This window comes from Cynoglossus semilaevis, chromosome 14, assembly GCF_000523025.1.
Source record: "Cynoglossus semilaevis isolate Cse_v1.0 chromosome 14, Cse_v1.0, whole genome shotgun sequence".
NCBI lineage: Eukaryota > Metazoa > Chordata > Actinopteri > Pleuronectiformes > Cynoglossidae > Cynoglossus > Cynoglossus semilaevis.
Window position 1 is genome coordinate 22718954 of NC_024320.1, and position 11536 is coordinate 22730489.

Sequence of the window (11536 nt, forward strand, 5' to 3'; positions counted from 1 at the left end):
TATTTGATATCTAAAGTGCACGAAGAACAAACGTCTAGCAACCAATGTAAACAATGCTGTTTATATTTGTTTTATTAGGACTATTTAGCAACGTATTTTTTGTATAATTTTGCATTTTTTTGTAAAACGAAATACAAATTTTCGACGCTTTACGCAGTAATGACTTCCATCGTGTTGACTTCACATTTTTAACATGTGGAGGAAAACCAGCAGCAGCGCCACGCCTGTCAGATTCGCCCGCTCATGCGCAGTGAGAGCCTGGTGGGTGGGAGAGGTTATTTTTTTGTTTATTTTCAGGGTCTGTTGTGAGTGAAGGCGCTGCAACTGTTTTTTTTCCCGCTGTCAAAGACGTTTAACTCAAGTTTCCGAGCCACTTGATAGTGTTTTTGATACCGAAGCTTTTTTCTTTTTCACCAGAAGGGCAAATTATACTCGGGCCATCACACTGGAAGGTTAGCCAGCGTGTTAGCGTCAAGTTGATGAACGTCTGTTAGCGGAATGTGCTCGTAGGCTAACGAAAGCTGAGCACAGCATATCAGAAATAACGAGATATCGGTGTATTCTTGTCATCGGTTAACACTGGGGGTAAGGCTGTGGCACTAGGGAATCACGGTAAGTGCTCGAACCAGTGCTTGTTTGACCCTTGTCGCATTTTAAAACGACTTTTTTCCCCCCACATCTAGCGTTAGCCACATAGCGTTGCGGCGCTAATAGCATCGGCAGCCTGGCAATAGCACAAATTAATGTTATCTTCAACACACGTTGACACACGTAATTAAAAATAAATGTTATTTGTGCGGAAAAATTGTTTTAAACAATGCGGTAGTTTTATTGTAAACAACCTTTCTTTTTTTGGTTCAATATAATGATATGGCTATTGATGTTTAGTTTCTGCTACCAATGTTTATTAGCGCCGTCAGTGCTAAAATAAACTGGAAAAAATACCCATGAAACCTTATTACTCCATAAAAATTTATAGTCTCACGAATATATACTGTTTGTATATTATTGCCAATCGAAGAGTATAAAGAATAAATAACACTGACGTATTGTAAAATGATAGTTTTAACTATTGTAGACAAGTTAAATTAAACATTTGTTCCTTTTGATAATGTATTGTTAAAGGATGCGATTAATTTACATAACAGATTCATTGAATTACTTTTTTGACAATCCTATTAATTATTTTTCCCGGTAAATTAAGAAAAAAAATTCTATTCAGAGATATGCTTCCTGTGTACCATTAAGCAACTGTATACAGTAAATATATATATATATAGTCTGTTAATTTCTCATACAACAAATAAAGGTTGTAAAGTCCTCCTAATGCAAAACATTTGTCATAATTTTCACAGCTGTGGATCACATTAGATCGGCGATCAGTCTCACGTCATCCACAACCGGTAAAGTCATACAAGGATACGACCCTACAGCCTCCCCAAGGTTGAAACCTAAGGAGCAGAAATGTCAATCACAAACACTCCCACGAGTAATGATGCTTGTCTGAGCATTGTGCACAGCCTTATGTGCCACCGACAGGGAGGGGAGAGCGAGAGCTTCGCTAAACGGGCCATTGAGAGTCTGGTCAAGAAGCTGAAAGAGAAGAAGGATGAACTGGACTCCCTCATCACAGCCATCACTACAAACGGAGCGCATCCCAGCAAGTGTGTAACCATACAGCGGACTTTAGACGGACGCCTTCAGGTAAGTGGTTTAATGAAGGTGTTACTGTTTACTGTAGGTTAGTAATTTCAGAGACAGTACAGAAACACAGGCTGATTGATCGTGTGCTTCAGGTTGCAGGACGTAAAGGTTTCCCGCATGTGGTCTACGCCCGACTTTGGCGATGGCCCGATCTTCACAAAAATGAATTGAAGCACGTGAAATATTGCCAGTATGCCTTCGATCTGAAATGTGACAGTGTTTGTGTCAATCCGTATCACTATGAAAGGGTCGTCTCCCCGGGCATTGGTTAGTGAGCCTCATGTATTTATTTTTCCTGACTCAATGTAATTATTTTACAATATAAAAAAAAAAATCTAATTTATGTTCCAGTGTGTTGTTTAAAACATATGCATATTATCTTTATGCTGACTCACATTTATTTGTTTATTTCCAGATTTATCAGGGTTGACTCTTTCAAGTTCAGGTAAAAGTCAGAAGTCAGAGTTACTGAATATATTTACTTACTTTACTTTACTTTTACTTACTTTTTCCCCCCATCTGTCCTGCCAGGTCCCCTCTTGGTAAAGGATGAATATGACTACGATAACCAGCAATCTCACTCCAGCTCTGAGAGCCACCTGCAGACTATCCAGCATCCGCCATCGAGGCCTGGTCCACAAGAGACTTTCAGCAGCCCAACTCTACTGCCCCCACCAGAGAGCAGCAGTTCAGCCTCAACCTCTGCTTTCTCCACCATCAGCGCTGGACCCTCAAGTGAGACATAACATTGGAAATATACATAATGTTATCACTGTAGTAGTGTGATTATCAAGCTTTGAAAAAAGATCGTTTTGTTATGTACACATCTTTTCAATTTTTTTTCTGTTTTTACAGACCCCACCCAGAACTGGAGCAGGAGCAGCAGTTTCACTCCTGCGGTGCCTCAGCACCAGAATGGTCATCTCCAGCATCATCCACCCATGCCTCACACAGGACATTACTGTAAGTAGAAAGAAAAATTCAAAGTGTAAATGTAATACAGTCAGTTAGGTTAAATGACTTTGATTGGTGCGAAATTAATTTCTGTATCTGACTGAAGATGTCGAATCTTAATGGTTCCATGGCGTAGCGGTTAGCACGCATGCCTCGGGTTCGATTCCCAGAGGAACAACACACTTGGCGCCTCAAGGGGGCAGCCTGTTGGATGTATCCCAAATGTGGGATAAATAAAGTTTAAATTATTATTACATTGTCTGTTTTAATTTGTCCGTTTTTAAATAAGTGATGATAAAAAACGTATTATTAATTAAAAACATCTATAAAATTACAGGGCCAGTCACTAATGAAATTGCGTTCCAGCCTCCTATATCCAATCACCCTGGTAAGTTTATTTTCTTCTAATTTTCTAATTAAAATTGTTCACGAATCTTTTTATACGGTACTTAAAAATATTAAAATATAATATAATTAAAAATATTTAAAAAAAAAAAAATCCCTGTACAATTAAAATATAATATAATTAAAAATATTAAAAAAAAAAAATATAATCCCTGTACAGTATTTCATTTATGTTTTTTTGTTGTTGTTTTTTTTGCCTTTTTCTTTTGCCCAGCACCAGAATACTGGTGCTCTATTGCTTACTTCGAAATGGACGTCCAGGTAGGGGAGACGTTTAAAGTGCCGTCCACCTGTCCCATAGTCACCGTTGATGGCTATGTGGATCCATCAGGAGGAGACCGCTTTTGCCTGGGGCAACTGAGCAACGTACACAGGACAGAAAACATTGAAAGAGCCAGGTACCCTTCCATGATGTATTTGTGAATCTGAACCTGTCGTTCATTTCCACTGATGAAGCTCAGAGATCGTGTCTCCAAGTTCAATGTTATCAGCGTAGAATAAATCCGATGTCTCCCTTCTTTCTGACGTCAGGCTCCACATTGGTAAGGGCGTGCAGCTGGAGTGCAAAGGTGAAGGGGATGTGTGGGTGCGCTGTTTGAGCGACCATGCCGTGTTTGTACAGAGCTACTACCTGGACCGAGAGGCAGGACGCGCCCCTGGAGATGCTGTTCACAAGATCTACCCCAGTGCTTACATCAAGGTGGGAACGCGGCACACTTTGTGTACGCTAAAGACGCCCAAATAGTTTTGAAAGACTGCCAAATGTTGACACTACGTGTTTTGTTTTGTTTTTTTAGTATTATCTTGCCAGATTATACTGCCAAACATTTGGCAGTATCTTGTTGACTCAACTGAGCCTTTTTACTCTGAACAAACCAATTAATGTGTCTTTTTTAATTATTCACAATTACACCTGTCAACAGTAGACTGTAGTGTTTACTTGTCAGATAGCCTTTTAGCTTTGGAAAAAAAGACACCACAACCAGGAGTGAAGTGCAACTCACTGGCTTAATCTCCAGGTGTCTATTAGCAAGAATCTACGTAATCGACGCATATGTGTGTGTATATATATATATTGTGATATACATAATACTGTTACATCTTATCATCAGGTTATTAAAATGGCTAGTGAAGAAATAAAAGCAATATAAAATTGAACTAACGCCATGAATGTCGATACGATAATGTAAAACAAAGTATTGTGATAACTTCTTCATATCGATAATTTCTTTCAAAAAGCAGTAATTAGGATCTGTTTCCTAGGACAGTACAGGCATCACTTGTGAATGGTTATTGTAGTTTTTAGTTAGTTAGCAAATTAGATTAACTTGACTGTTGCAGTAAAGTCACGTAGATCAAATCGATCAGAGTTTGACACGATCTAGTCAAAAACACGAATTGTTTACCATCTCAGTTCCTCCTGAGTTTCTGACGCTTCCTTCTGCTCGTCCTCCTCCAGGTGTTTGACTTGCGTCAGTGCCACAGACAGATGCAGCAGCAGGCGGCGACGGCTCAGGCAGCAGCTGCGGCTCAGGCAGCAGCTGTGGCCGGTAACATTCCTGGACCTGGCTCTGTGGGAGGCATCGCCCCCGCCATCAGTAAGTGTCGACACCTTTCTGCATGAAAGTGTGGGAAATTGATTATCATTCTCTGTAATCCTTCATGCTACTGTATGTTAACTTTGACGGCACTTTATTGCACAGACTTGGTGTCTGATGTCAAAAAGTTCCAGGACAATTCAAAAAAGGCCTTTATTTGTCAAAACAATTAAATATATTTCGTTACATATCAGTTGAAACAAATTTATGTTTATGATGCAAATGTTCTCTCAGTTTTAGGAAAAGAAAAAAATAATAGATGGCGTTAGACCAGGCATGGGCAAACTTTTTGACTCGTTGGGCCACAATTGTCCTAAAATTGAAAGGGGGGCTGAGTCAGGAGCAGATAAATGAAGCATTCGTGTAAATTAAGATAAATGATATGTAAAAGTCATGCATAAAGGCTAAAATGTTAAAATTTTATTATTTTTAAAGGCTAAAATGTTAAAATACTTTTATTATCTATTATCTATACTTTCATTATCTATTGGGGAAACATGGGTATTGCAAGGAAATGGCCGCATTCGGCCCTCGGGCCTTAGTTTGCCCTTGCCTGCGTTAGACCAAAGATCTTAAATAATTTTAATAGGTTTACTTTAAAGTCTGGTTTCAATTTTTGCTCTGATTTCAATTGTTTTTTTTTTTACCTTATCCAATAACACAGCTCCTCACTGAAATACAATGATGTTGGCGACGTCTGAAAGAGCCGTCTCAGCATGTTGTTGACATTATAACATCTGTCTTAGAACTTTTTTTTTTTTAGAAATTTGTTTGTTTGTTGCATTAGTCTCGTCTTAGTTTAGTTTGTGACAAAAAAACAATTCCAGAACAAATTTTCAAGAACGTGCAGGTTCTTGAAATCAGTGATGGGGAAACACTGTTGACTACGTTGCTATAATTACCCTGGGGATGGTCCAACATTTCCCTCAAACACTTTTATAGAGGCAGAAAAAAAACATCTTAACCTTCTGTCATAAACAGTCTATTTTGAGTTGTTGCGAGCTGCACACAAACAGTCTCAACGTTACATTTGAACTCAGTCACAGACCTCCATGTCAGGCCAACCCTCAGACTGGTCTCTAAAATGAATATGCTGATGTAAGTGGAAGATGTGCAAACAGACTAAAACCAGGAGGAGGACTTTTTTTCCTCGAAGCCATGTGTTGCGACGACTTTCCAAACTTTTTCCTTAACAACAGAAACTTGGCTAATGTGTGTCAGCTTTGGTTTGTCCCACATGGTTCTAACAGTTTTTTTCCCTCCACTCTGAAGGTTTGTCTGCAGCTGCAGGCATCGGGGTGGACGACCTGCGCAGGCTCTGCATCCTGAGGATGAGCTTCGTGAAAGGCTGGGGTCCCGATTACCCTCGACAGAGCATCAAGGAAACGCCCTGCTGGATCGAAATCCATTTACACCGAGCTCTACAGCTGCTGGACGAAGTCCTGCACACCATGCCCATAGCTGACCCGCAGCCGCTCGACTAAATCCAGAGACGGTTCTTGTACAGAACAACAAATTGAGACTGTATCTGCAGCTACAGGAACGTCCAGTTAGGGGGTAGGAGGATGAGAAGGACATAAAGTCTGGCAGTATACTTGTTTTTTTTGTTTTTTTTTTGTTTTAAATCTCTTTCTTTCCAGTCCAATTCTATGAGCAGATGTCAGGACGCTGACCTGGAGGCTCGAGGTCTGCGTTGTTCAGCCACTTCCACACAGCATCTGGAGGAACGTGTGAGTCAGAGTGGGACGAGCTGCAGCACAGTGGAAGGTTTGCAGCCAAGAAGATGTGCATATGAAAGGCTGTTATTCTGACCTTTCCCCCTCCCTCCCCTCCCTTCCCCCACTGCATGTTCTTTAAAGTTTGATCAAAGTTGATATGAATGGTTCTCATTAAGCTGCAAAACCATCACTTATTCAGGTCAGTCTACATCGGATGCCGTTGCGAGTTGTTATGAACCATGGTAAATGTGAGTCCACGTGGTGAATACTGCTAGTCTGGTCCTTGTACAGTGGTGTTCACAGTGGATACAGATTCATGACCATGGAGTTCTCTTCTCTCTTTGCAGATCAGAATATTTATGTCATGTTATCATTACTCCTTTTTTTTAAATTCTAAAACGTAATCTTAAAATACTTTTCAGAGCTTGCAGTCCTTGATGATGATGATGATGATGATGATGTCTTTGTTGTTTCTACTCTCCCTCACTCTTTCGGGTAGTTTTTAACGATTTAAAAGAACATTGACGTTCACATTGGACCGTTTTAGTTGAACTCGGCTTCACTTTGTGAACATGAACTGTCGTCCTAGCTCCAGTCATCAGGGCTCAGATGTTTTCTACTGAAGTTTTACAAACTCTTAAAATTGAAATGATGAAATATTTTCCAAAAAGCCCATTGTTTCCGTCAATATAACATTGTTTGCTCTGTTTTTTAAATTAGATGCCCATTAGATCTTCATTAGCACTTTATTAATTTGCCTAAATATTTTGTCCTTTTTTTGTTTGGTTACTCATTGTATACATGGAAATATCTTTAGTATAGTGAAAATAAATAATTGTACATTTGGTTCTGAAAGTCTGAGACTACTTTTAGAACTGACTAGACTGTTCAGAGTGTTTACCCAAATTCTGCTGTTTGAGTATCAGTCTTTCACCAGCAGCAGGTTTAAAAGTTTAAGATCGAGCATTTACAACAATAATGTTTTTTATTAAATGAATTTGATGGGGCAAAAAACAAAACAAAAACTAAATGTACAACTAAAAACTTTGAAATCACTCTCTGGTGAAAAATTGATATTTTAAATATAGAATTTGATTAATCACCTGAAGTTATCTCACTTCCACTGGTTCAACTTGCTTCCATGGTACACTAACATAGAGCTGAAAGAATAATTGAGGGTAAACTGTGAGAGGAAGTGTAGCCATATTGATGCCAAATACACAAAGTAAATAAAAAGGCATTTCAATGTTAAGAGTTGCATCTTTAAACCAGGTTTTCATTATCATCCAAATAATTTTAGTTATTTTTCCTCAGCACTGTTTAAAAGATATTTTAGTATGCAGAGCTCTGTTTACAGCAGTTGCAGTATTTTATACTTTTTGCTACCTTTACAGTTGTGAACCTCTCGGGGTTAGATAAAAAAAAAAGATATAAAAATAAAATGATATATAAAAAAAGAACACCCAAACGAACAAGGAATGCTGTATAATGTTCAGGAAATGCAAGTTCATCGTTATTATAGCCTTCATGTCATACAGTCTGAGTACACATCAAAGTTTGAATGATATTTGTGTTTATATATATGAATATGATTGAATAAAATTTAATGGGATAATGTTACTTTGTGTCAGTTGATGTACCAGTGATAGTTCATGCAGTAAAAATCGCATTTCTCAACAATCACTTAGCTGCTAAAGTCTTTTACTAAACTGACTATTTTTTTGACTTTTTTTATGTACCTTTTACTGTTTTATTTATTTATTTTAAAACACATTTAGTTATGCGTTTCGCTATTTTGGTTTTTCGGTTAATTGTGGGGAAATGTTTTATTCGCTACTAGCGTTCATGCTAATGGACACTCAATCAAATGTGTGATATTTCTAATCATGCTAATGGACACTCAATCAAATGTCGGCCAAACTTAGGCTAATGCTAGGCTAACGTACCCGTACAATTAATTATCTTGAGTTATTTTTTAAGTGGTTTCGTAAACCTATGTTTAATTCGAACTTTTATTACTTCTTTTTTTACACTCGTTACCTACGATATTAAAAATGTTGGGTTAAGAACTCGACAACATTTATGTGTATTGCTCTATCTTGTCACACGGTGACAGATTTGAGCCACTTCACCTGCATCATGGCGTTTCCGGAATAGGTGGAGCATTGGGGAAAAGCGGGATCGTTTGAAAGCTTCGGTAAGTACACCGTTATCTTTAAACCAGTTCATTTATCATCTAAACAGAACAAACTATGGCATTGTTAGTAGTTTAACACGATATTGTCATTTAGGCGCACCGCTGAGTTTGGTTATGGAGCTGCTAATGGCGACCGTGTCCTGATTCCAGGTAAGTTCGCCACACACAAAGTTAAACGATCTCTTTACACATTCAACAGTTATTAACACACTTACGTGAATTGAATTTAAAAAACAAAACACAAACAAACAAAAAAACATATCGAACGTTACCTTAGACCTGCGGCTAATATTAGCTATTTATATTTAAAGCTAAGCGTGGCTAGCAAGGGTAAATGTTTTTCTATGGCGAAAACAAGGTGTTTGTTGAACTTAGTAACTATTTTAACATATATTGTCTGAAATTTCACTCAGCCTCATGTCTTAAAGTTAAAATATAATAATATCATGTAGTCTTGGTTTGAAGTTTGCAGTAGCTCTTTTGTCAAATGTTTCAGTATTTTGGTTAATTTAGCATTTTCAAAACTAACTCCAAGTTGTTGTTTTAGTTTAGTTTTTTTTTCTTTCTAAAAAACGTAGTTTAAAGCTTGTTTCTTAAATTCCCTTTTTGTGTGTGTGTGAAAGTAGCCCAGTGGTAAGGTTCCCACTAGGTTTTAAGTTCAAAATTCCAAAATCATGGGGTGGGTTTTATCAGGAATGGAATTTGGTGTAATTTTCATGCCAAATCCCTATGTGGACTGTGTCTGTTATTTTTTTGAATATTGGAAAAGCCAAAATGATTGTTCTTCTGCCTTAAAGGACAAATGTAGGCTTTTTTTCTTTTGCCAAATTCAAGCCATTTTGCCAAAGATCTTTTCCCTTATAATTATGCATAGTTATAAGTATTTCTTAGCTTGTCAATTGGAGTGTCTTTTCTGATGTATTGCCTTTGAAATACCAACATGTTGGTCAGGGAATAAACTTGTATTTTTATATATGAAATTTCTAAAATGTAATAAAATTTAAAGTTAAAATAAAAATTCAGGCACTAAGATTATTTCAGTCAACTGTGCAAACTTAGTTGTTCTGAAAAACTGAAGAGAACACAGTGGATGTTGAACAAGAGAACATTTATTACTGCAAAGACGTGTCACAAATTTTAAGAAAACAACACTAAGAAGCTAGCCTGAGCTGAGATCTGAAATATTCAGAAAAAACCAAACTACATGTGTCATCCATAGTTTCTATATTCATCAATACGACACACTAAATGATATTCTTTATAAATATAAAAGTTCCCCAATTGTCCTCATTTTTATGCAAAATACACAATACAAATCACCCAACACGCATTGGTTTGCTTGCCAATTTCAGAAGATACGAAGGAAAAAATAAAACGGCACACAAAAAGAAAGTCACATAAAATTTGTCTGTATATTATATTGGATACTCTACTTAATGTTCCCAAAAAGAGAGAGGAAAAAAAAAAAATCCAAAAACAAATCAGAAAGCACTTGAGCCAACAAATCTGATAAGTGTTCACCAACAGAACAAATCAAATAATCGGGACACAAATAAATAAACTTTTTTCAGCTTTTTGATATATACATATTTTGTCTAGGGTGAAAAACCTTCCCCAAATGCCACTGCCAAATGCTTGTGCTTGCATTAGAGCGTGCTACAGATGGCCACGACTCACTGGACTGTCAAATGGCACTTGAAGAAACATCTAAAATACAAATCTCAAACAGGTCACAGCATTCAGAAAATATCATTTGACAAAAGAAATCACAATTAGGAGAAAACAAAGCCATAAGAGAAAATTTTACTTACAGTACCTCCACCTGTTGATCTACCACCTCTATACATAGAGCGTTGTGTTCCGATTGTGTAAACCACTTGGTGTGTGTGTCACTCTGTGGGGTCACATCCAGTAAATTAACATTAACGGTTTAGTCTGAGGAGGGGGCTTTCCCCTCCCTTTGTCCTCAGCTTTGCTGTCTTTTCAGTGGCAACACCTGTGCAATCAAACATCTGCCCTGATAACTTCGATCTGTAGCCCACCAGAGACCCAATAGTCACCCAGGCCATCTGCTCTGGCCGGGACAAAATTAAAGGCACTGGAGTCTTGCTATGGGTCAATGAAGCTGCCACGTCGTCCAGTTAAAAAGGCTTTTTTTTTTTTTTAGCTTTCGCTCCAATGACATAGCTTATCTCTTTTCGTTCCCTTGGGTTGAGACGTGGTCATTTGCAAACAGCTGGTACCACAAACAAAAAGGCAAAAGAAGAAAAATCCCAAATCTCACAAGTTGTAAAGACACTGAGATTTAAAGTACAATAGTGATGGCAGCATTAAACATCAGTCCAGTGTTTACCAGGCAGAATTCAGAGATGCAGAAAAGCTAAATCACTGTGTGGCACATCTAAAGAAAACAAAACAGATGAGTTTCTAGCAGCACATTCAAACTCAAAAGAAAACATTTTAAGCCTTTTTTCTACTCCAGGCACAAAATACACATTACCATCAACAGTGTTGGTGAAGGTAAATAAAAAGACTAGTGAGTTGAGACTCATCAGGAAAAAAAACAACAACCAAGAAGCAAGGTAATATATTCTGCAAAAACCCTCATTCCTAACCACTGCACACATGTCCAGATTTACAGCATGGTATAAAAAAAATTCAGTCACAGACAGAAAAGCCATAACTTTTTACAACCTCCTTCTCAAAAACTCAAGTGAGTGGAGTGAACTCCTGAGAAATGGGTTACTTTATTTTTTCCGCAGTTATAATGTGAATGCAGATTTATGTCAGGCTCCGGGGAAAGTTGAACTTGATTTAGAGCCGGGTGTTTATGGATCCATTTATCTTCCGTTTTCTACCAACTTGCGTTTGGCAGTTACAGAGAGTTAAGAGCGCTGCCGCACATGCAAGGTCATCATGGTCGGACAGATGTAAACCAAATACCCCCGACCTTCAACATC

General features: G+C 37.9%; 1 protein-coding gene and 1 long non-coding RNA gene across 3 annotated transcripts in view; both read left to right on the forward strand.

Moving 5' to 3' along the window:
• Nucleotides 1-220: 220 nt before the first annotated feature.
• On the forward strand, nt 221-7999 carry smad4a (SMAD family member 4a). 2 transcript variants are annotated; one of them, XR_001761085.2, is made up of 12 exons: nt 221-612; nt 1356-1704; nt 1797-1971; nt 2120-2149; nt 2236-2439; nt 2560-2667; nt 2996-3046; nt 3278-3461; nt 3595-3763; nt 4523-4661; nt 5934-6218; nt 6302-7999. XR_001761085.2 is itself a non-coding variant. In XM_017038585.2 (11 exons), the coding sequence occupies exons 2-11, from the start codon at nt 1465-1467 to the stop codon at nt 6143-6145; spliced, it is 1512 nt and encodes a 503-aa protein (XP_016894074.1). In that variant the 5' UTR covers nt 221-612; nt 1356-1464; the 3' UTR covers nt 6146-7999. The 2 variants fall into 2 exon arrangements, 1 of the variants encoding a protein (XP_016894074.1); XM_017038585.2 differs by having other exon boundaries at nt 5934-7999.
• A 300-nt stretch (nt 8000-8299) lies between these two features.
• LOC103390152 (uncharacterized) overlaps nt 8300-11536 on the forward strand; it is a 5148-nt gene continuing 1911 nt past the window's right edge. Inside the window, exons 1-2 of the long non-coding RNA XR_522655.3 lie at nt 8300-8576; nt 8671-8726. This is a non-coding gene — a long non-coding RNA (uncharacterized LOC103390152). The remainder of the gene's footprint in view (nt 8577-8670; nt 8727-11536) is intronic.

Bases quoted from the DNA above. Each gene is read 5' to 3' on its own strand.
- smad4a (XM_017038585.2), top strand. From the start codon at position 1,465: ATGTCAATCACAAACACTCCCACGAGTAATGATGCTTGTCTGAGCATT. The intron at 2,150-2,235 runs GTAAAAGTCAGA...CTGTCCTGCCAG, and splicing joins GTTGACTCTTTCAAGTTCAG to GTCCCCTCTTGGTAAAGGAT. The intron at 2,440-2,559 runs GTGAGACATAAC...CTGTTTTTACAG, and splicing joins CATCAGCGCTGGACCCTCAA to ACCCCACCCAGAACTGGAGC.